The 26,482-nt window shown below is 38.4% G+C and overlaps 1 protein-coding gene across 1 annotated transcript; it reads left to right on the plus strand.

Moving 5' to 3' along the window:
• The first annotated feature begins 582 nt into the window (after window positions 1-582).
• LOC104214813 (small ribosomal subunit protein eS7-like) lies at window positions 583-3,153 on the plus strand. Its single transcript, XM_009764534.2, has 6 exons — window positions 583-702; window positions 1,213-1,297; window positions 1,400-1,473; window positions 1,591-1,714; window positions 2,418-2,600; window positions 2,858-3,153. Exons 2-6 carry the CDS (start codon window positions 1,223-1,225, stop codon window positions 2,975-2,977), a joined length of 576 nt encoding a protein of 191 aa, XP_009762836.1. The 5' UTR covers window positions 583-702; window positions 1,213-1,222; the 3' UTR covers window positions 2,978-3,153.
• The last annotated feature ends 23,329 nt before the right edge of the window (window positions 3,154-26,482 follow it).

The following is a 26,482-nucleotide window of genomic DNA, read 5'->3' on the forward strand; positions in this document are numbered from 1 at the left end:
CACAGCAGAATAGCGGCCAACAAAATCATCATCAGAAGAAAAAACATTGCATGTGTGCGCCGACAAATCATCCAGGTTCAGTCCGTTGTAGCCTTCACAAGAATTCAAATCAGACCAAATAAATACGACGACGACGAAGACGAGCCATCAGCACTTGAATTTGAATATTATGCGGCGGTTGGCGATAGTGAATTCGCTGGTTCAGATTGGAGCAGTTGAAGATGGCGAATTGATAAAGATGAAACATACTGCTTTCATTATTGAATAGCTATCAAAGCACAGAAAAAAAATAAAAATAGTGTAACTGAATAAGTATTTAGTGACTTAGGGGTAGGAGGTAACAAAAATTAAATATTTATTATAAACATTAAAAAATATTTATAAAATATAATTTTTATAAATGGTATTTATTTAAAATAAATAAAATATTAACCTTTGCTATAGGAGGTAAAAATTCCAAATTTAAACGGTGGCACCATTTTCGTCATTCTCCCATTTTCGTCATTCTCCCAATTACAAGTTACTAAACCCAATGGGCCGTTATTAAATAAACCAAATCCAGCCCACTCAATCTAAACTGTACAGCTGCCTCATCCTTTATACACTTCAAAGCCCTAGGGTTTCTTTTCTTGCTTCCCGCAAACAAAGCTCTTGGCTTCCACACACACACACACCAGCTCTGTAGTTGCCTCTTACTCGCAGGTACTCCTCTCTTAGCCAAAACTTCTTCAGATTTTACGTCAATATTCAATATTTCCATTTTCCTAAGCTCTTAGAAGCACATGATTATGGTATCTCTAGCTTTTTGTTATTGATTCTCTGTTTAAGTTTGAAATAGATGAACAAATTGAGAAATCAATGCTGATTCAGACAAAAATGACGTTTTTCCTCTACCCGTTTTGAGTTTGTGCATTGGATTATCTGTGTAGTGTTGATGTTTTTTTTTTCCCCTTGTATAACTACAACTGTGTTGATGTTAAATGTGGTTCCGTAGAGGAAAATGGATGTAGAGGATTTATATAGCTGACCCCAATTAGTTTGATTAATATGCTGTTTTGTTGATATTATTTAGAAAATGTTTATGGTGTTTTGTGTTGTACATTTAGAAAAGTTGATTATTTGTAAGTTGCTCGTGTTAAGTGGTTCTTGCTGATGCTTTATGGTAATTATTTGGGGTTATTGTTGAATATGTTTAATTGGTGTGATAAACAGATCTGTCAAGATGTACACGTCGAAGCAAAAGATTCACAAAGATAAAGATGCAGAACCTACTGAGTTTGAGGAGTCTGTTGCACAGGTTGCGTTTTGTTCTTACATGATGGCATTTGTTATTTAAAACCTGAATAGGTTCATTGGATATAAAATGTTTAAAGAAAGGCATTAAATTGTTTCTGAACAGGCTTTGTTTGATTTGGAAAACACCAACCAAGAGCTGAAAAGTGAATTGAAGGACCTATACATCAATTCAGCAGCGTATGTGTAGTCAAGTCTATGTTACACCTTTTTAATGGCTGTCTAGTATATGTTGTAGTTAGTCTATACTATATTTTTCATATTGTAGTAACTGGTTCTGTTTCTGGGTTATTGCAGTCAAATTGATGTGTCAGGAAACAGGAAAGCTGTTGTTATCCATGTGCCCTACAGACTGAGGAAAGCTTTCCGCAAGGTTCATGTTCGCCTTGTTAGGGAGTTGGAGAAGAAATTCAGTGGCAAGGTAACTATTGAATTATAATCATTATTTTATGTCTTCATCATTGCCTTTGAGAATGTTCTCAAGGACTGGGTTTAGAGTGTTTAATCTGAAATGCACATGCTATTTTAGTTAATTGATTGTTATCAAACATGGTTGTGATTTGTAATGAATTCATTCTTCATAATTCCCTTTATGATTCGTCAATAACTGATCCCTTCCTCATGGCGCTGCACATTTTGTTTTTCCTGTATTCTGGTTTGGGTGAAATTGTATTTATCAAGGAGGAAAATATTTGACATTGCCTTTTGGGATTGGCATTTGTGAAAATTCACATACTGCTATTTAGACCTAGTAGTATTGACATTATTATAGAGTTCCTGCTTCCGCTCTCCTTTGAATTATAGCTGTGGTACTATACTGATAATGGAACCCAATGTTTGAAGTCCTATTCAGTTGGCCTTGTTCATCTATACTGGGTGCTTTGTGGACCTTTTGTAGGTACCAAGTACCTGTAAAAAAATACATAATAAATAAAAGAGTTAGTATTTGATTAGTTGACATCCAATGCGAGTAAAATAATTAGGCAAATTGTCATCCTCATTCTGAAGCTTGATATGTCACATTGTACTTGCAGTAGTTTATTACGCTAACTATTCTTGTTTCCTTGTTTTACAATGTGGGCTGCTGGTCTTCCTGCCTTTGATGACGTTTTGATTTTTTGTAGGATGTAATTTTTATCGCCACTCGGAGGATAGCTAGACCTCCCAAGAGAGGTTCAGCTGCTCAACGACCCCGCAGCAGAACTCTTACTTCTGTTCATGACGCCATATTGGAGGACTTGGTTGTTCCTGCTGAGATTGTTGGGAAGCGTACTAGGTATCGCATTGATGGCTCCAAGATAATGAAGGTAATATTATGAAGCACTATTGAACGCTCTATCTTCTTGCTCAAATGTTTATGGTTGTGGTAAACTGGAATATTTTTTTGGGTGAAGTAATAGTACTGCTTGTGCATTTTCAATAATGTCAGACAGCTAGTAACTGCAAGTTTTCTTTGTTGGTATCATTTTCTGCGTGATAACTTCTTTGACATTTTCGTTGAAAGGGCAGAAGCTCTATTGTGGTTTTCCTGATTTATTTTCATCCTTTTTTTTTTTGTGGATAGGTGTTCTTGGACCCCAAGGAACGGAACAACACTGAGTACAAGTTGGAGACTTTTTCAGCCGTTTACAGAAAGCTTTCAGGCAAAGATGTTGTGTTTGAGTACCCCATCACTGAGGCTTAAGGAAACAAAATGCTTATCTTCATCTATTTGATGTGAAACTACAGTTTAGTGGTTCCTTCTTTGAAATTTTGACAATTTCATTTTGTTTAGAATGCAGAGAACCATGTGAAATTTCTATTGATTTTCACTTAAAACTGTGTTGCTATGCCATAGGTTTTTCTGGCTTGTTTGTTGAATTTGGTTTTATTTGCTCTCATTCTGTGTCTTTTGTGTGTGTGACCCCTAGTTAGGGAGAGCTTCTCTCTTCAATGTGCCTTGTGTGGCGTGGCTCTATATTACTCGTACCAGTGAATGTCAGATTAGATGCTTACTTCCAATAAGCAAGTAAAGTAACACTCTTAATTCAAGACATGCAGAAGTACTAGAGTAAGTGAGGGAGCCAAATGGTCATGGCCACGTGCAGAAATACAAACAGTAACTACAATCCAGTGGAATTCCACTAGTGGGGTATCGGGAGGGTAGATTATATGCAGACATTATCCCTATCCCAGAGGGATAGAGGCTGTTTCTGTGAGAACCTCGGCTCAAAGACAATAGATTTGTAACGGCAACAAAAATCAGAAAAGCAGTATTAACTTGGTAAAAGACACCAAATAAATGGGAAGGCACAAAAAAAGTGTGAAACACAACAAAAACCGTTAGTAGTCCTATAGAGATAACACTATTAGACTAATCGGCACAAACGAGGAAAAAAAACGCTCGTCTATTCCCAAACTTACAACCCGAATGCTCGACCTCCACACCTTCCTATCAAGGGCCATGTTCTCGGAAATTTGAAGCCGCGTCATGTTATGTCTGATCACCTCGCCCCAATTCTTCTTGGGCCGCCCTCTACCTCTTCTCGTATTTGCCTGAACCAATCGCTCACACCTCCTAACCGGAGCATTTAGGATCCTCCGCACGTGCCCGAATCATCTACACCTCGCTTCCCTCATCTTGTCGTCCAAGGGAGCCACGCCCATCCTCTCCCGAATATCCTCATTCCTAATCTTATCCATCCTAGTATACCCGCACATCCATCTCAACATTCTCATTTCTGCTACTTTCATCTTCTGGATATGTGAAATCTTCACTGGCCAACACTCGGCCCCATACTACATGACCGATCTAATCACCGCAATACAAGTGCAGAAATACCATATAGAGGAAATGTTTTCATTTAAATTTCACTTCTTTGTACGTGCTTTCTTTCTGCTGAGTATTTACCACTTCCTTTGCTACTAGTCTATCATTTTTCTAAATTTGTAATCAATATTTCAAGTTTGTTTTTTCTTCTCTAGCACTTGCTGCGTTAAGGTGATATTAAGGACCCTTAGTTGACGACACAATCACTAGTCACTTCCTTAATATTCTGATTGTTGATGAGTTTAAAGCATATATTATCAATTTCATAAGTCACAACATAAAACACTCACCAGATCGTGTTCCAACATAATGCAATAAATATGGAAATTTGTACAGAGTTTCAAACATAAAATTACAGAATATACAAGAATCTTAATACGTCGTCTTGAGCCAAGGGTCTTTCGAAAATAGCTCCTCTATCCCATCCGGTAGGGGTAAGATCTGCGTACACACTACCTTCCCTAGACTTCACTTATGAAATTTTACTGGGTTATTGTATACAAGAATCTTAATATAGTCTTTACCATAGGGCAGGAAGCAGTTTCTTCTTTTCTTGCTTTTGACAATTGAGACTTCTTTTTTGCTGAATGGTAAATTGGTCTTCAACGCATCTAGCAGGTTTGGCATTTTTAATTTTGTAATATTTGGTCAGATATGTATACGTACTCACTCCAGAACCTATTTGTGAGATTTCACCGAATTTTTATCGTTGTAAATGCTATCTCTATTACTTTAATTATTAGTAATTAATATTGATGTTCCGAAGTTGTTAAGTTGGAAACGATAGGCATACATTAGTTAAGCTCCTAATCTAACTTCTACTGACACGATTGAAAGACACCAATGATTCGTTATTCATGACTAACAGTTATTCCAATACATGGCTATATATTAATATTTAATAGTTAATAACCTAATCCCTGAACTATAACTTTTTGTCAATTAGGTAGCTAAATTATTGGGTGTCCCCAAAATTCCATAAACAATATTGTGCTTTATATTAAAACTCCCTTATTGTTTATTTAGCATAACATGTGTAATAACTCGTTTGAGAGCGCGTAACAACTGAAAAAAGTCATCAAAAGTGCCCACATGACAGAATGTAATGGCTAATTAGCCTAACCTTGTTAATTTTCTTTTATCCTTATTTCCTTTATATCACTTCTCTTCCTTATTTTTTCACCATTTTCCTCATTTTTTCACATTTCTTCTTCATTTTTTACCTTTCTTTTTCAGTTCTCTATATGGATTCCTCCTTGAATTTTTTTCCTCTCTTGTTTCCTCTTAAATGATTTATTTTCTTTTAGTCTTCTTTCATGTTTTACCTATGTTTTTGAAAGAACACCCATTTAAATATTCTTATTAAACCCAAATTATAAAGAATGAAGTTGAATTTCTTGAATTTTATTTATATAATCTAGAATTAGAGAATGTAGTTGCTGGCCGATTGGTTTCTTATTTGCGGAATGTTGATTTGTGTAATCTTATTGTGTAATATTAAACCCAAATTATATGATTTTTTTTTTGTGTGTATTGCAAAGTGATCGTAAATAAGGGCTTATTCAAGTGGAGTCTAGCATAAAGCAGAACCATAATTAAACCAAAAAGTAACACATTACATTTGATCTTTTTTGGACCAAAATTCCTAGAATTAATTAAACATTACGAGAGTAATACATGATGAGTAAATTACATCAAAACCTAGTATAAGCCATAAGTTAATATGGTTATATAGATACACCACTAAGAATTCAACATGAGGTTTTAATATATAAGAGAATATAGTTCAAGGGGGTTTTAGGAATACCAAGTAGTTTAAGTAGGTAATTAACATAAATGTAATATTTTAGGAGGATTTTAGGCTGAGTTAAATAGCCACTTGTAGTGCCACATGACATATTTATTTTTAGATAATTAGGAGCATGTACTAGACGCACATCTAAAAATACAAAGATGGGGCTTTAATATGAAGAGCAAAATAGTTCATGGTGTTTTGGGGACGCACGATAGTTTGAATATGTAACTGACAAAAAATTAATAGTTTAAGGGAGTTTTAGGGTATTAACTCATTAATTCACATCGCAATTGCACCAAAACAATAGATGCATGACTTATATTCTTTACATAAGATTCATCACTTGTCTATACTTAACTACTCCATCCGTTTCAATTTATATGAACTTATTTGACTGGACACGAGATTTAAGAAAAAAAGAGAAGACTTTTGAACTTGTGGTGTAACATGATGCACATATATTTTGTGGGTGGCTATAAATCATTACATAAAGGTAAATTGTTTCCAAATAAGGAAAGAGGTCATTTTTTTTTGACACGGACTAAAAAGAAAATAAATTCACATAGATTAAAATAAAGGGAGTATTAATTTTACCTAATTTTTCTTTTAGCCATAGTAAATTAATATAATTTGATAACACTGAAACCTTTCTCAATAAATAAACCTATGGCAAGTAGAGGTGGATTTACAACCTTTAAGTTTTTTAGCATTGAACATATTGTCTTTTTAAAGTTATGGGTTCATATTGCTATTTATTACTCCCTCCGTTTCAAATTAGATGATGTACTTTCCTTTTTAGTTTGTTCCAAAATAAATGACACATTTCTAAATTTGGAAATAATTCAACTTTAACCTTTTCATTTTACCCATTTTACCCTTAATGAGAAGCTTTTACAACCACACAAATGTCATGACCCCATAAAGCTTTTACTCTTAAGCTTTTAAGACCATAAGTTTCAAAAGTATTCTTTTTTTTCTCTTAAACTTCGTGCCGAGTCAAACTACCTCATCCAAATTAAAACCGAAGAAATACAATATTATTAAATTTTTACACATAAATTTATACTACACGTCAAAAATACTGAATTCAGTTAAATTCGGTGCCGATACATTGCATCCGCCTCATATGGCAAGATTGCAGATTTATTCAAATGGCATGAAAGGCTTACTAACAAAAGAAAGCAGAAGCAATCTATCTCCAAAGCAAGTTACGTTGCAACTACCGAGGGTGGGTAAGCAAGTTGCTAGCTGCTGTTGTTTAGTTTTTTGTTTATCAACAAATTTTGTGAGGCTTCCCTTATTATTTTTTGCAGACTTTTTGTCTCAACCCCAAGAGGTTTAAACAAATATACTGGGAGAAAACCAAGAAATTATTATACTATCATTTATAGGATATATATATATATATATATATATATATTTTATTTCAGCTCTGAGATGGAACTATTTTTAGATATGACATGATGTTTCTTACGCGGTGAAATTACGGACAAAAACTAAGGCTGGCAGTTGGCACTCTGCAGAGGATTCAAATTCCGGAGCTCCGAGATTTACTACTTTTTTTTGCCCGTGATACACTTGTTCTTTTCTTCTCTTGGAATTTTCCTCTTTTATCTTATTTAAAGAGTTTCTATTATGAAAATATTATATTATGGATGTTCATTTAATATTTTGCTATAGATAATTATTTACTATTTAATACTCCAATGAAGTTTATCTACAAGCAGCTGACGCATGCAGGTTGCAAGCATCAATGAAATGATTTGCAACAACTTTTTATTAAACAAGCAGGTTGCGAGCAGCTAATGCAGGCAACTTACAGGCAGCTCATTAAAAGCTTCGCAGCTGCTTCCTGAAAAGCCTTGCAGCTGCTTCCTGAAAAGTCTCGCAACTGCTTCTTGAAAAACCTATAAAAATAGAGGAGATTTCAGTTTATTACGTGCGCAGTCCGAGCGTGTATAAGGAAAGCCATTATGTGAAAATCTGTGAACAATGATGAATTTTGCTTTTAAAATAAATTTAGGTTGACTTCGGTCAACATTTTGGGTAAATGGACCCGGACTCGTGATTTGACGGTCCCGGAGGGCCCGTAGGCAAATATGGGACTTAGGCGTATGCCCGGAATCGAATTTTGAGGTCCTAAGTCCGAGAAATGAATTTTTAAAGAAAATTGTTTTCTGGAATATATATGAGTTTTTGGAAATGAAATATGTTTGAATTTGATGGTATCATGCTCGTATTTTAGTTCAGCCCGGTACAGGTCTTATATGGGATTTAAGTTGAGTTTGTAAAATTTGGTAAGAAACGAACTTGAAATGATGTGAATCGGACCTTCGGTTGTTAAAATTTGAACTTAAGAGTTCATGAGATTTTTCTTTGATTTTGATGCTAAATCCATAGTTATTGATGTTATTTTGATGATTTGATCGCACGAGCAAGTCCGTATGATGTTTTTGGACTTGCGTGCATGTTTGGTTTGGAGCCCCGAGGGCTCGGTTGAGTTTTGAATAGGCCACGGAGTGAAATTTGAATTTAGGAAATTGCTGGTATGTTGCAGGTCTGCAGGCTTCGTAAATGCGAAGCCTGGCTCGCAAATGCGAAGAATGATCGCAAATGCGAAGAAGGCCTGAGTAGGCCCTGATCGCAAATGCGACCATCTGATCGCAAATGCAGAGGGCCATAGTCGCAAATGCGAAGCCCTCAGAAATTTTGGGTGGTCGCACATGCGATAGTATCTTCGCAAATGTGAAGAAAGCAGACTTCTAAAGGGTTCGCAATTGCGAACCCTGGTCAGCAATTGCGACATCTGCAACCTGCTAAATCATAACTTAGACGCATTTTCAGCCATTTTTCAAACCTTTTTAAAACCTAAACACCTTTGGGCGATTTTTCAAAGACAAGTACTCTTCCAAATCGATTGTAAGTCATCTCTAACTCGTTTCCATTAATCTTTAACATCTTTTCACATGATTTCAACTCAAAATCAAGGATTTTCATGGGGGAAATTGGGTGTTTTGGGGTAGAACTTAGGTTTTTCAAATTTTGGGGATTTGGACCTCGATTTGAGGTCCGATTTCAAAAACAAATTATATATTGGGTTCGTGGGTGAATGGGTAATCGGATTTTGGTTCGAACCTCGGGTTTTGACTATGTGGGCCCAGGGTCGATTTTTGACCTTTGGGAAAAACTTTAGAAAACCTATTTTCATGCATTTGAATTGATTCATTTTGCATTTATTGATATAGTTAAGTAGCTTGTGGCTAGACACAAGCGAATTGTTGGTGGACACAAGAGGTAAAGCAGTTGTTGATGCTTGAATTGTGTTCGTAGCATCGAGGTAAGTGCTTGGTCTAACCTTATCTTGAGGGATTAGGAGTTGTGTCCTATTTGCTATGTGTTAGTTGTTGAGTACGACGTATAATTACGATGACGAGTATCTATACGTTGGTGTCAAGCATGCCTGTGAGTCTTATACTATGATTAATGTGACCCCGTTTTGTATTGTTCATGCCTTATGTGATGATTTCTATTGTTGAACAAGGCTTGTGGAAGTAATATTGGTATTTGAACATTGAAGAGCGTTGGCTCAAGTTGTAAAATGATTTGTTGAAGTATTATTGGCAATTGAACATTTTAGAGCATTGACACAAGTTGTGAATTGAGTTATGAAGTAAATGCGAAAAGAGAAGAGGATTTTGATATCGTTTTCCCTTGCCGGGATACTATTGTTGTACTATTATTCCCTTGTCGGAATTTTATTGATTCCCTTGCCCTTATTGCTTTGTGATTGTTGTTTGGGTAAGGACGAAGGGTGATTGTTGCTTTGTGATTGTTAAAGCACGAAGGGTGATGCCGTGCATGATATTTGTGAGAGAGTGTTAATGCACAAAAGGTGATGCCGTGCCGCACGATGTACCATTCCGTGCCTTTATATGAGTGATAATGCACGAAGGATCATTCCGTGCCATGATTATGTGAGGTAAAAGCACGAAGGGTGATGCCGTGCCGATTATATTGATTCTTATGGTGAGGACGAGAGGAAAAATACGAAGGGTAATGCCATGCACTTGCCCTTGATTTTCCTGATTCTTGCTGATAATTGAGTTATGGTGTTCTTTACGTTTATTTACTTATTTTCTGTTGTTATTTGATCTTATTGTGATGTTATTGATCCCCTTGCCCAAATTGTTTTGTGATTGTTGCTTGAGTGAGGAAGAGTGTAAAACACGAAGGGTGATGCCGTGCATGATATTTGTGAGAAAGTGTTAAAGCATGAAATATGATGTCGTGCATGTTATTTGTGAGAGAGTGTTAAAGCACGAAGGGTGATGCCGTGCACTTGTCTTTGATTTCCTGATTTTTATTGATAACCGAGTTATGTTTTCTCTACATTTAACTGTTGGTTTCTATTGATACTTGTTGTACCGGCAACATGTTTCCCCCTCCTATATTTAATTGTGAAGTTTTGCCTTTATTTTCCATTGTATATGATTTAATTACACAAGTTTATTTGGTAGTCTGGTCCTAGCCTCATCACTACTTCGCCGAGGTTAGGCTAGGCACTTACCAGCATATGGGGTCGGTTGTGCTGATACTACACTCAGCACTGTGTGTGCAGATCCCGGTGCTGCAGCTTTTGGACCACTATGAGATTGCTGCCTTCAGTCTAACAGGCGACCCGAGGTAGTCCTGTTGGTGTCCGCAGGCTCTGGCGTCTCTTTCTATCTTTTCATTCTGTTTCTTTCATGTATTCTAGAGACATCATTGTATTAATCTTTCAGACCTTTATTTGTAGTAGTCCTAGACAGTCTGTGAATTTGTGACACCAGTTCTAGGTAGTTTATGTTTAATGAATTGTATTGGTAATATTTAAATAGTTATACTTTGTTCTTCCGCTTATTAAATTTCGCTGTTTATATATGTTGGTTCTTAATTGCTAAAGGATTAAAAATGTGGAGAAGGTAAATAATTCATCTGGTTGTCTTGCCTAGCTTTCACTAGTAGGCGCCATCACGATTCCCGAGGGTGGAAAATTCGGGTCGTGACAAGTTGGTATCAGAGCTCTAGATTACTTATGTCTCACAATTCACGGACAAGCTTAGTAGAGTCTGAGGGATCGCTACAGAGACGTTTGTATTTATCCCCAGAGGCTACAGAGTTAGGAAAATTTCACTTCTATTCTTCTTTATCGTGCAATTTTGTTCTCTCAATGCTAAATTGAAACCTCTACTCTTATCTTTTCGCGATTGGGGAGGTCACGTACCGCTTCTTCAACTGAGCAGCAACACAGACCAGTGATAGATCAGCTACATTTTCTGAGGCTTTGTGGAGGTTGGATAGGTTTCACCAAGCTCTCCACTACCAATTACAGCGGTGCATCTTCTGAGGATCCCCAGGATTATTTAGACAGCTGTCATGAGGTTCTCAGGAACATGAGGATAGTGAAGACCAATGGGGTCGACTTTCCTGCTTTTCGTTTGTCTAGATCTGCCATGACTTGGTGGAGATATTATTGTTTGGCTAGACCATCTAGGTCACCAGCTTTGACTTGAGATCAGTTTTCTCAACTATTTCTGGAGAAGTTTCTTCCTATCACTCAGAGGGAGAGCTATCAGAGGCAGTTTGAGCGTCTCCAACAGGGTTCTATGACTGTTACTCAGTACGAGACCAGGTTTATTGATTTGGCCCGTCATACTCTTCTTATACTTCCCACTGAGAGAGAGAGAGAGAGAGAGAGTGGGGAGGTTCATTGAGGGACTCATTCAGCCTATTCGATTGCAGATGGCTAAGGAGATGGGGAGTGAGATTTATTTTCAGGATGCGGCCATTATGGCCAGGAGAGTTGAGATGGTTCTACCACAGGGGGTGGTCAGGGGGTCTGACAAGAGGCCTCGTCATTCGGGCAGATTCAGTGGTGCCTCATTTGGAGGAAGAGATTCTTTTGGTAGGGGCCATCCTCCCAGGCAGTTTCATTCAGCACTTCAGGCTTCTCACGGTGCTCCAGGTGGCCGTGGTTCTCGTATGCAGTATTCTGATCAGTTGCCCTACAGTGTACCGCCAACTCCTATCAGTGCACCTCCGCTCCATAGCTTTCAGAATGGTTATCAGGCCGTCAGGGTCATCAGTTTCAGCCGCCGAGGACTTGTTATACATGTGGCGATACGAGGCATATTGCTAGTTTTTTCCCTTGGGCACCGAGTAGCTCTCAGCATCAGGGTTCCCGTGCCATAGTTCAGGCAGCGAGTGTTGCATCGCCCGCCCAGCCAGCTAGAGGTGGAGGTAGAGGTGCTAGAGGTAGAGGTAGAGGTATTAGAGGTGGAGGTCAGACCGCTAGAGGTGGAGGCCAGCCAGCAGCAGGCCGTCCCAGAGATTTAGTTCAGAGTGGTGTGGCCCAGCCCGGATGTTATGCTCTTCCAGCTAGGTCTGAGGCTGAGGCTTCCGATACAGTTATCACAGGTAGTGTTCTGGTTTGTAGTAGAGATGCTTCAATTTTATTTTATCCAGGGTCCACATACTCCTATGTGTCATCTTATTTTGCACCGTATCTAGTCATGCCTAGTGATTCTTTGAGTGTTCTTGTATATGTGTCTACACCGGTGGGTTATTCTATTGTGGTAGTCATGTTCATCGTTCATGTACAGTTGTGATTGGGGGTCTTGAGACTCGAGTAGATTTGTTACTGTTGGACATGGTTGATTTTGATGTCATATTGGGGATTGACTGGTTATAACCTTACCACGCTATCTTAGACTGTCATGCCAAGACTGTGACCTTAGCCTTATCGGGGCTGTCTCATTTAGAGTGGAGAGGGACTCCTGGTCACTCTACCCATAGTGTTATCTCAGGTATGAAAGCTCGGCTAATGGTCGAGAAGGGGTGTTTGGCCTATTTGGCACATGTTCGTGATTCTAGTGCTTAGGTTCCTTCTATGGATTCTGTGCATGTTGTTCGTACGTTTCCTAAGGGTTTTACTTCAAACCTGCCGGGTATGCCACCCGATAGGGATATTGACTTCTGCATTGATTTGGCCCCGACACTCAGCCCATTTCTATTCCGCCATATCATATGTCCCCGCATGAGTTGAAAGAATTGAAGGAGCAGTTGCAAGGCTTGCTTGATAAAGGCTTCATTATACCTAGTGTCTCGCCTTGGGGCACCAGTATTGTGTGACGACCCAGCCAGTCGTCTCATGAGTTACCGCTCCATTTCCCCCATTTCAGCTTCCTTACGCTTCGTTATCCGTGTTTTATGTGATCGAGTTTATTAGTTCGAGTTCGGAGAAGACTTGGTAGAAATGAGCACTTAGTCTATTTTAAGAAGGCTTAAGTTGGAAAAGTCAACCGGATATTGACTTATGTGTTAGAAGGCTCGGAAATGAGTTCCGATGGTTCGGTTAGCTTCAAGAGGTGATTTGTGACTTAGGAGCATGATCAGAATGAGTTTTGGAGTTGTAGAGAAGATTTAGGCTTGAATTGGCGAAATTGATATTTTGGAAAATTACGGTTGATAGGCGAGTTTGATATAGGGGTCGGAATGGAATTCCGAGAGTTACAATAGCTTCATTGTGTCATTTTGGATGTGTGTGCAAAATTTCAGGTCATTCGGACGAGATTTGATAGACCTTTTGATCGAAAGCATAATTCAAGAGTTCTTGGAGTTCTTAAGCTGGAATTCGATGTAATTTGATGGTTTTGATGTTGTCTGAGGTGTTTTGAGGATTGGAACGAGTTTTGGGGATGTTTTAGGATGCGTTGGTGCTTTTGGTTGAGGTCCCGGGGGCCTCGGGGTGATTTCGGATGGCTAACGGGAAATTTGGAGTTGAAAAATATAACAGAAAAATGCAGCAGCTGTAGCAGGTCCAAGAGGACTGCAGGGGTGCGACCGCGGTAGGCTTCGCGTGAACCGCGCGGTGATGCGGACCGCACAAAGATGGAATGCGGCCGCATGAAGATTGGCGCGGACCTCACAAAGTTGTGGTGAGGCCGCATGAATGGGTTTGACAGCTTCTCTGAAATTCACTGACGCTGACCTTGTGACCATAGCGTGCGGCCGCATGGAGAGGGATGCGGGCCGCATGAAGTGGGACGCGGCCGCATGAGTTTGACCTGAAGGGTACTCTATATAAATACGAGGTTTTGGGTTTTATTTGATATTTTGACCTAGAGAGCTCGGATTTTGGCGATTTTTCGAAGGCTTTTCAAGAAATTCATCGGGGTAAGTGATTTTAACTCAGATTTGGCTAGAATACATGAATCTATCATTAAATTCATCATTTAATTCGTGATTTGAGATGGAATTTGGGAAGAAAATTGTGAAACCTTTCAAAAATGTAAAATGATGATTTGAAGGACCAAATGGTATCGGAATTGGATAATTTTGGTATGGTTAGACTCGTGAGGGTATGAGGATTTTGAAAATAATTTTACCCGATTCCGAGACATGGGCCCAGGGCTCGGGTTTTGCTAATTTCGAGATTTTTGATATTTTTCGAATGTTTTCGCTTGGGCTTTGTTCCCTTAGCATATTGTGACGTATTCGTTTTGATTTTGGATAGATCGACGCGTGTGGAGGCAAATTCGAGTGGCAAAGGCATCGCGAGCTAGAGAATTAGCCAGTTCGAGGTGAGTAATGGTTGTAAATGATGTCCCGAGGGTTTGAAACCCCGGATTGCACATCGTAGTGCTATATTGAGGCAAGATACACGCTGGATGATGAGCGTGGGGTCTTTCACTACTGGGGATTGTGACTTGGTCCATCCCGATTGATGACTTTACTGAATATTTGACTGAAATTCATTTGTTATCATTATGATTTGGGCTGATTGCCATATTTGGGTTTCGTGCCAACTATTTGAACCCTTCGAGGATTTTTATCACTGTTTCCTCACTACTTGACTTATTATTTGAACTCAGTCCTGTTGATATCTACTATTTTACAAACTTATCCACTTTTACACAGATTTGAAACTTAAATGATATTTCTATATCATGTTTTGGGCTGAGAACTACTGTTTTACTAATGTCCAAGGGGCTTATGATGATTTCTGGACTGAGTGAGGCCGAGGGCCATATGTGAGGATATGCTGAGTGATATGAGGCTGAGGGCCTGAGATACTATTTATGCCATGCGGTGGCTTGAGTTATGTGAGGATATGCTGAGTGATGATGCCACGAGGTGGCTTGATATAGCGCTTGGGCCGTAAGGGGCCCCTCCGGAGTCTGCACACCCAAAATGAGCACGAGTACCCATGTGATTTGAAACAGTGGTAACAATGACACTGTATGATGCAATTTGGTTAGGTAACAATGGCTGACCATTATGCTGAGTGATTGTGAGGTAGCCCGAGGGGCTGATACTGTACTGAGAGTAAGCCCGAGGGGTTGATACTATGCTGAGCGATTGATACTGTGCCCGAGGGGCGGATTTTTACTTGTTAATTACCTGTTAAATTACCTGTTTTACTTGTTTTAAAAAGGAATATCATTTGATTTCTTCACTGATTTACTGCTTTAAGTGATTTTACTGCTTGATATGGAATTGCTTTGTGTCTTTACGTGTTTTCATACTTTCAGTCATTATTTGTAATTATTACTCACTGAGTCGGAGTACTCACATTACTCCCTGCGCCATGTGTGCAGATTCAGGTATAGCAGAGGCCGCACCTGAGCGCTGATTCCTTCCAGGCTAGGCAGTGATTTGGAGCTACGAGGTAGTTGTTGACGTCTGCAGCCCCTTGTTTCTCTTATCCTCTATCATTTATGTTTTCTTCAGACTGTTGTATCGTATTCCGTACTTTGTAGACCTATAGCAGATTCTGTAGTAGCTCATGACTTGTGACACCCCGGTTTGGGCTGTGTCGGGATGGTTCCTGCTGTTATTATCGTTAAATTCCGCAATTTATGAATATTATATTATATGTTACTACTGTTTATGATGATTAACTGTTTAAAAGTTATGTTTCATTTTGGTCTGGCTGGCCTTGTCTCTGCGAGAGGCGCCATCACGGCCGGGTTCGGGGATTGGGTCGTGACATATTGTTTGTTAAGAAGAAGGACGAATCGATGAGAATGTGTATAGATTACTAGCAGTTGGACAAGGTTACAATCAAGAACAAGTATCCATCACCGAGGATTGATGATTTGTTTGATCAGCTTCAGAGTGCCAAGGTATTTCGAAGATTGACTTGATCTGGATACCATCAGTTGAGGATTAGGTCATCCGATGTCCTTAAGACAACTTTCCGCACTCGGTACAGGCATTATGAGTTCTTGGTGATGTTATTTGGGTTGACAAATGCCCCAACAACTTTTATGGATCTGATGAACCGAGTGTTCAAGCCTTACTTGGATTCGTTTGTGATAGTCTTCATTGATGATATTTTGATCTATTCCCGCAGTCGGGAAGAGCATGAGCAACATCTGAGAGTTGTTCTTTAGACTTTGAGAGATAGTCAATTGTATGCCAAATTTTCGAAGTGTGAGTTCTGGTTGAGTTTAGTTTCCTTCTAGGGTCACGTTGTTTCACCAAAGGTTATTCAAGTAGATTCGAAGAAGATTGAGGCAGTCAAGAACTGGCCTAGACCCGCATCGGCTACATAGATCTGGAGTTTCTTGGGTTTGACAGGCTATTATCGTTAGTTTGTAGAGGGGTTTTCATCTATTGCAGCCCCAATGGCCAGGTTGACCCAGAAAGGTGCCTAGTTCAGGTGGTCGGACGTGTGTGAGGAGAGCTTTCAGAAGCTCAAGATAGCTTTGACTACGGTGCCAGTGTTGGTTTTGCCCACAGGTTCAGGGCCATATACAGTTTATTGTGATGCATCTCGTATTGTACTTGGTGCGGTGTTGATGCAGGATGGCAAGGTCATTGCTTATGCTTCGCGACAATTAAAGATTCATGAGAAGAATTATCTAGTTCATGATTTGGAGTTAGCTGCCATTGTTCACACATTGAAGATTTGGAGGCATTATCTGTATGGCGTGTCATGTGAGGTGTTCACGGATCATAAGAGTTTGCAATACTTGTTCAAGCAGAATGAGCTAAATTTGAGGCAGAGAAGGTGGTTGGAGTTATTGAAAGACTATGATATCACCATTTTATATCATTCGGGGAAGGCTAATGTGGTGGTCGATGCTTTGATTAAGAAGTCAGCCAGTATGGGCAGTATTGCGTATATTCCAGTCGTTGAGATACCGCTTGCTTTGGATGTTCAGGCTTTGGCCAATCAGTTCGCGAGGTTGGATGTTTCTGAGCCCAGCCGTGTGTTAGCTTGCACAGTCTCTCATTCTTCTTTATTGAATCATATCCGAGATCGGTAGTATGATGATCCTCATTTGTGTTTCCTTAGGGACACGGTGCAACACAGAGGTGCCAAGTAGGTTACATTAAGAGATGATGGAGTTTTGAGGCTGCACGGTCAAGTTTTGTGCCTAATGTGGATGGGCTCCAAGAGTTGATTTTAGAGGAGGCCCATAGTTCCCGGTACTCTATTCATCCAGGCGCCGCTAAGATGTATCAGTATTTGCGGCAGTATTATTGGTGGATGAGGATGAAGAAGGATATTTTTGCATATGTGGCTCAGTGTTTGAATTGTCAGCAGGTTAAGTACGAGCATCAGAGACCTGGTGGTTTGTTCCAAAAGATTGAGATTCCTGAGTGGAAATGGGAGCATATTACTATGGACTTCATTGTTGGAATCCCACGGACTCAAAGGAAGTTCGATGCAGTGTGGGTTATTGTTGATAGGCTGACCAAGTCAGCACATTTCATTCCTGTGTCAGTCTCCTATTCTTTCGAAAGGTTAGCTGAGATCTATATCCGGAAGATTGTTCGTCTTCATGGTGTGCCCGTGTCTTTCATTTTATACTGAGGTATGCAATTTACCTCACATTTCTGGAGAGCACTTCAGCGTGAGTTGGGCACACCGGTCAAGTTGAGCACAACATTTCATCCTCAGACGGACGGGCAGTCCGAGCGCACTATTCAAATTTTGGAGGATATGTTCCGAGCTTGTGTCATTGACTTTGGAGGCTCGTGGGATCAATTATTGCCTTTAGCGGAGTTTTCCTATAACAACAACTACCAGTCGAGTATCCAGATGGATCCTTATGAGGCTTTATATGGTAGGCGGTGTCGGTCGCCGGTTGGATGGTTTGAACCGGGAGAGGCTCGATTATTGGGTACTGATCTAGTACAAGATGCCTTGTACAAAGTTAGGATCATTCAGGATAGGCTTTGTATAACTCAGTCCAGGTAAAAGAGTTATGTCGATCATAAGGTTTGTGATGTGGCATTCATGGTCGGCGAGCGGGTGTTGCTTCGAGTGTGGCCTATGAAGGGCATGATGAGATTTGGGAAGAGGGGCAAGCTTAGCCCTAAGTTCATTGGTCCTTTTGAGATTCTTGATCGAGTGGGAGAGGTGGCTTACAAACTTGCGTTGCCGCCGAGTTTATGAACCATGCATCCAGTGTTTCACGTGTCCATGCTTCGGAAGTATCATAGTGATCCATCCCACGTGTTAGATTTCAGCACTGTCTAGTTGGACAAGGACTTGTACTATGAGGAGGAGCCGTTATCCATTCTAGACCGGCAGGTTCGTCAGTTAAGATCAAAGAGTTTTCCTTCTGTTCATGTTCAGTGGAGAGGTCAGCCTGTTAAGGCAGCGACCTCGGAGTCCGAGTCCGATATGCGGAGCCGTTATCCCCATCTTGTCTCCGACTCAGGTACTTCTTTCTCATGTCCGTTCGAGATGAACAATTGTTTTAGAGGTGGAGAATGTGACGACCCAAAAGGTCATCACTTGTTTTACAAGTCGATTTTGTATCCCGAGGCCTTAAAAGCTCCTTTTTGTCTCACCTCGATTTGCATGCACAGTCCGAGCGTGTATCCGGAAAGCCATTATGTGAAAATCTGTGAAAAATCTGTGAAAAATGATAAATTTTGCTTTTAAAATGAATTTAGGTTGACTTCGATCAATATTTTGGGTAAACGGACCCGGACTCGTGATTTGATAATCCCTGAGGGTCCGTAGGAAAATATGGGACTTGGGCATATGCCCGAAATTGAATTCCGAGGTCCTAAGCCTGAGAAATGAATTTTTAAAGAAAATTATTTTCTGGAATATATATGAGTTTTTGGAAATGAAATATGTTTGAATTTGATGGTGTCGGGCCCGTATTTTGGTTTCGGGGCCCGGCACAGGTCTTATATGGGATTTAAGTTGAGCCTGTAAAATTTGGTAAGAAACGGACTTGAAATGATGTGAATCGGACCTCCGGTTGTAAAATTTGAACTTAAGATCATGGTTTTTTCTTTGATTTTGATGCTAAATTCAAAATTATTGATGTTATTTTGATGATTTGATCGCACGAGCAAGCCGTATGATATTTTTGGACTTGCGTACATATTTGGTTTGGAGCGCCGAGGGCTCAGTTGAGTTTTGGATAGGCCACAGAGTGAAATTTGTACTTAGAAAATTGCTGGTATGTTGCAGGTCTGCAGGCTTCGCGGCTCGCAAATGCGAAGAAGGCCTGGGCAGGCCCTGATCGCAAATGCGACAATCTGATCGCAAATGCGGAGGGCCATAGTCGCAAATGCGACGTATGCCTCGCAAATGCGAAGCCCTCAGAAATTTTGGGTGGTCGCAAATGTGATAATATCTTCGCAAATGCGAAGAAAGCAGACTTCTAAAGGGTTCCCAATTGCGAACCCTGGTCGCAATTGCAATATCTGCAACCTGCTAAATCATAACTTAGACGCATTTCAACCATTTTTCAAACCTTTTCAAAACCTAAATACCTTTGGGCGATTTTTCAAAGACAAGTACTCTTCCAAATTGATTGTAAGTTATTTCTAACTCGTTTTCATTAATCTTTAACATCTTTTCACATGATTTTAACTCAAAATCAAGGATTTTCATGGAGGAAATTGGGTGTTTTGGGGTAGAACTTAGGTTTTTTAATTTTTGGGGATTTGGACCTCGATTTGAGGTCCGATTTAAAAATAAATTATATATTTGGATACGTGGGTGAAGGGGTAATCGGGTTTTGGTTCGAACCTCGGGTTTTGACCATGTGGGCTCGAGGTCGATTTTTGACTTTTGGTAAAAACTTTAGAAAGCCTAGTTTCATGCATCAAAATTGATTCATTTAGCATTTATTGATATAATTAAGTAACTTGTGTCTAGATACAAGCAAATTGGTGATGGAGACAAGAGGTAAAGCGGTAGTTGAGGCTTGAATTGTGTTCGTGACATCGAGGTAAGTGTTTGGTCTAACCTTAGCTTGAGGGATTAGGAGTTGTGTCCTATTTGCTATGTGTTAGTTATTGAGTACGACGTATAGGCATGGTGACGAGTATCTATACGTTGGTATCAAACATGCCCGTGAGTCTTATACTATGATTAATGTGACTCCGTTTGTATTGTTCATGCCTTATATGATGATTTCTATTGTTGAACAAGGCTTGTGGAAGTAATATTGGTATTTGAACATTGAAGAGCGTTGGCTCAAGTTGTAAAATGTTATTAGCAATTGAACATTTTAGAGTATTGGCTCAAGTTGTGACGTAAATGTGAAAAGAGAAAAGGATTTCGATATCGTTTTCCCTTGCCAGGATATTATTGTTGTACTATTATTCCCTTCCCGGGATTTTATTATGATTTTATTGATTCCCCTGCCCTTATTGCTTTGTGATTGTTGTTTGGGTAAGGAAGAGTGTTAAAGCACGTAGGGTGATGCCGTGCATGATATTTATGAGAGAGTGTTAATGCATGAAGGGTGATGCCGTGCCGCACGATGTACCATTCCGTGCCTTTATATGAGTGACAATGCATGGAGGATCATTCCGTGCCATGATTATGTAAGATAAAAGCACGAAGGGTGATGCCGTACCAATTATATTGATTCTTATGGTGAGGACGAGAGTAAAAGCACGAAGGGTGATGCCGTGCACTTGTCCTTGATTTTCCTGATTCTTGCTGATAATTGAGTTATGGTGTTCTTTACGTTAATTTACTGATTTTCTGTTGTTATTTGATCTTATTGTGATGTTATTGATCCCCTTGCCCACATTGCTTTGTGATTGTTGCTTGAGTGAGGAAGAGTGTAAAGCACGAAGGGTGATGCATTGCATGATATTTGTGAGAGAATGTTAAAACACGAAGGGTGATGCCATGCATGTTATTTGTGAGAGAGTGTTAAAACACGACGGGTGATGCCGTGCACTTGTCTTTGATTTCCTGATTTTTATTGATAACTGAGTTATGTTTTCTCTACATTTAACTGTTGGTTTTCTATTGATACTTGTTGTACCTCGCAACATGTTTCCCCCTCCTATCTTTAATTGTGAAGTTCTGCCTTTATTTTTCGCTGTATATGATTTAACTACACAGGTTTATTTGGTAGTCTGGTCCTAGCTTCGTCACTACTTCACCGAGGTTAGGCTAGGCACTTACCAGCACATGGGGTCGGTTGTGCTGATACTACTCTCTGCACTGTGTGCAGATCCCGGTGCTGCAGCTTTTGGACCACTATGAGGTTGCTGCCTTCCGTCCAATAAGCGACCCGAGGTAGTCCTGCTGGTGTCCGCAGGCCCTGGTGTCTCCTTCTATCTTTTCATTCTGTTTCTTTCATGTATTACGGAGACAACATTATATTAATCTTTCAGACCTTTATTTGTAGTATTTCTAGACAGTCTGTGAATTTGTGACACCAGTTCTGAGTAGTCTATGTTTAAGGATTTGTATTGGTAATATTTAAATGGTTATACTTTGTTCTTCCGCTTATTAAATTCCGCTATTTATATAATGTTGGTTCTTAATTGCTAAAGGATTAAAGATGGGAAAAGGCAAATAATTCAAATGGTTGGCTTGCCTAGCTTTCACTAGTAGGCGCCATCACGACTCCCGAGGGTGGAAAATCCGCGTCGTGACAATAATATATCAGTCTCTCTCTATACTTATTTTAAGAGGCGGATCCCGAATTTCAAGAAGAAGGGTGCACTATTGTGAAGAGATGGATCTAGAATCACGTGTTTAACTTTAGTCTCTTACCATGAACTCACTACACTTTCAAAATTACAGGTTCAAAATTATATAATTTTTAGATTATTAGTGATTTTCTTGTTTATATCTATGCTCCATACCGAAAACAAGATCATTCATAGTGGAATTTGAACGGCCAATTTTTACTCGTAGAAGTGCACCAAATAATTATTGTACCATAGGAATCTTTGAGCATGGGTACACACACATATATTTAAGTAATTTTAAAAAAATAAAACATTATTATACATGATTTAGAGAGTAAAGTATGTGTCCACGTGAACCCATACCCTAAGGCCTAGATATGCCCCTGCTTGTCTTTGATTAATTTGCAATTACTCATATATGCATTATTTAACTCAATTTTTTCTTTGATTTCTAACTCCAGCAGAGTTTGCAAAAATATTTAACCACCGACAATGACAATATTTCTTAAATCTCGTTATGATTTAATTTCATGGTTCATTGGAACTCTATCAAAGTACGATCATCAGAAGTGACTATGTTTCATAACTAAATTTGTTAATCACCAGAAGTGATATATGTCTATGACTACCAAAAGTAGTAATTTAGGCTTGCTATGGTTACAATAAAATAATTTAGAGAAAAAAAATTCTCTATATCACATGCATGCCTCGATTTGCTCCTAAAGCAGCATTATCTGAAAAGTGGTTCTAAACCATCACAGTTTGATATGCTTAATGCACGTTCAGATAATTATGTTCCATTTCCTGAAGGATGAGAACTTTTAATAAATATTAATCTATTCCCTGAAGTGAATGTGACAATATTATTTAAGCTCGTAAATATGAATGCGCTCTTGATGTAAATATATTACAATTCACTTCCAGAAGAGGTAATATGTGGGAGAATATATATTCAATATTTCGTATTTTAAATTTGCTAATGTAGTAATAAAACAATTGAAATTTCCTTCTGAAGTAGGAAAATATTTTGAAGGTGTTTTTTTTGTGCTTAAACAAAATAATGAGCTATTCAAAGCTATGTATAAAGTACATTCAAATGATTAAGTTTCATTCTCCGAAGTGAATGAAGAAATACTATAAACTACCTCCTGAAGAGGTAGAATAACAAAGGATATACATATTATTTTGTATTATGAAGATCATTGTTGCACATACCCATCGTACGTCGAAACATCTTGAATAATTTGTTAGTTATCATGTAAGGCAAAAAGATGCATATCTTATAGGATATTAACTATAATCATATTGATATATTATGGTTAATTTTTATTGTTTTCCCCGAATGAAATAATAATTTTTGTATCTTTTCTTGAAGGATGTAATAACTATGTGGCTGCATATTTGATACAAATATTCAGATGCTAATGGCTTTTCTTCCTGAAGGATATTTTACCACAAAGTTAGTAGTAGAAATATTAAAATTCTTAAATTTCGTCATTTATGAATTTAATATTATCTTTATATTTTTTATTTGATTATGATTTTCTCTCATGACACCAGAAGTATCTGAGCAATATTGATAGTACAAAATGTATAAAAAAATATCCGAAAAAGCTAATTGTTTGTCTAGAAGACACATGACACAAATAGTATCCGAATACTATTAGATTGTGGATAACAAATAAAGGCTCTCGAAGAGCTTATATACAAATATACCATTCATATTATATGCTTGCAGTCAAAATATATGTTGTAGTAAATTCGAAGTTTACTAATACAAATGGTGATCATACAGAGACTACATATGATTGGAAGATTGAAAATCTTCCTGTTCCACAATCATAGGGGGTAAAATAATATATGTGAGAAGTTACACATCTTATTCTTCAATTTTTACTACATCACATGTCATAGTAAACCAGAAGTTTACTAATGAAAAAAACAGCCACAGTAAACCATAAGTTTTACTGAGACAAAAGTAGCTACAATAAATCAAAAATTTATTGATACAAAAGTAGCTACAGTAAACTAGAAGTTTACTGATGCAAAAGTTTACGCTATAGTAAACGAGAAGTTTACTGAAAGATAGCACATGCCATGATAAACTTGAAGTTTTCAAGTGCAAATAAGTTATCAATCGGTATAACCAATATTGCCATCCGATTTAAATATGATGAACTAATTGAGAACTATGATAAGGATATACCGAAGAACTAGAAGATTCTTCAAAAATTCTCTTGTGTTACTTGTTCTTATAATAAATTTATTATACCAGCCAAAGTTGAGACTAAGACCTCTGAATATATAAAAGGTGAATATGGGCCTATTCACCTATCATGTGAACCACTTATAGATGCATATGAGATGATTACATGTGTGTTTATTGTCAACCTATAGTTGGCATTCAAAATAGCTTTTCTCAATTAAGAGCATAATATTTGAATGATATAATCAAGACAGTTCATCTTGATAATACTGATTTATATCCAAATTGATTTAACATTGAATACCTTCTATTAATGGCTAAACTATTACTTATGAGAATAAAGTTGAGTGTGTTGGTCTAAGATTTTTTTTATATTGCAAACAACAACACTTGTATGCATCAGACCAACAAGATATAATAAATTATTCCTCACAATTAATTCCAGATCAAAAATTAAATATTTTTACTATCTGCCGCATCACACAAAGATAAGTTCCCCATGGAAGATTAAGGATATATGTTAGTTTTTCTAATATTAGAGGGATAGAATAAACAACTAGAAAATATGTAATATAAATCGAACTATCATTAGTATGGTCCTTATTCAGAAAATAATTCAAGTCAAATCACTACGAGAAATTCGGCAAAAATCGATCAAGAAAAACCGACCAACTTTGGTCGGTCAAAAAACCGGCCACTTTGATCGATTTTTCAAAATATTTTAATTTTTAATTTTTTTTTACGAAACCGACCAATTTTGATCGGTTTTCTTTGGTGCAAAAATGCGGGAAACTATTTTTGAATCCTGCAAAATTTATTTTTCAAGAAACCGACCAACTTTGGTCGGTTTTTGCAATTAAAATAAATAAAAATTAATATTTAAAAAACCGACCAACTTTGATCGCTAAATTCGGCCGGTAATTTTAAAAAACCAACCAACTTTGGTCGGTAATTTTATTTTTTAATAAAACCGACCAACTTTGGTCGGTTATTGTCATGACCCGAATTTTCCACCATCGGGAGTCGTGATGGCGCCTACTAATACGAGCTAGGCAAGCCAATTATTTGCACAATTTACCTTTTTAACCATTTTATATTCATTAATAATTTCGAAGTAATAACATTTAAACAGTGGAATTTAACATAAGCGGAAGAAAACAAAGCAATAAGCTATCAGAACATGAATCCAATACAACTATTTGAATCTCGACTACCCAGAACAGGTGTCACAGACGGACTAAGAACACTACAAATAAAGGTTTAAAAGAAATAAATACAATATTGTCTCTGAAAATGCATGAAAGAAACAGGAAAAGTAGATGGAAGAAGACGCCAAGGCCTACGGACGCTTGCAGGGCTACCTCGGGTCGCCTGATGAACAAGAATCAACAATCCCACCGCGGTCTGAAGTCTACAACACTGGGGTCTGCACAAAAGAGTGCAGAGTGTTTATCAGCACAACCGACCCCATGTGCTGGTTTGTGCCTACCCTAACCTCGGCGAAGTAATGACGAGGCTAGGACCAGAGTACCAAATAAACATGTGCAGTATATAATGTACATCAGAAAATAAAACAGAAATGAACAAGTAAGGATGAGAGGGGATACATGCTACGGGGTTATACCAGTATTAATAGTAAATCAAGAGTAATAGTCTAAGGGCAGATTAGAATTCACAGGAAAACAAAAGAACCTGATATCCAAGCTAAACACACTTGTATCAATAATTGTTGCGGCGCGTAACCCGATCCCAATATATAACAACACTGTTGTGGCGTGCAAACCGATCCATATCATTTATCATTATTGTGGCGTGCAACCCGATCCACATATATCTTTGTTGCGGCGTGCAACCCGATCCATAACATTTATCATTGTTGCGGCGCGCAACCCCATCCACATATATCATTGTTGCGGCGTGCAACCTGATCCACATATAATATTGTTGCAGCATGCAACCCGATCCACATATAATATTTACAATTATAACGAGAGTCCCAACAAGGGATCAATAAGGTCTACACTATCCCGACAAGGGATCCGACAACATAAGTAATTACGTCCCGGCAATGGAGAAACAACTATAACCAAACTTGTTACAACATCTAACTCTCTCAGCTATAATCAAACTTGTTACAACATCTAACTACCTCATCTATAACCAAACTTGTTCCCCGAGAATAACCATAATCCTTACCCAACATAAAGAATCATCAACCTAAGCATCCGTAATATCAACTAAGAACACAATGCAAGGGAACCATAACTCAACAATAGCCCGACAAGGGGGCAACATAATGATCTCTTCTCTTTCTCACTTTTACTTCACAACTCGAGCCAATGCTCTAGAGATTCAATTATCACTTATACTTTCACAATTCGTTATACAACTTGAGTCAACACTCCTCAATGTT

This window comes from Nicotiana sylvestris, chromosome 6, assembly GCF_000393655.2.
Source record: "Nicotiana sylvestris chromosome 6, ASM39365v2, whole genome shotgun sequence".
Classification (NCBI taxonomy): Eukaryota; Viridiplantae; Streptophyta; class Magnoliopsida; order Solanales; family Solanaceae; genus Nicotiana; species Nicotiana sylvestris.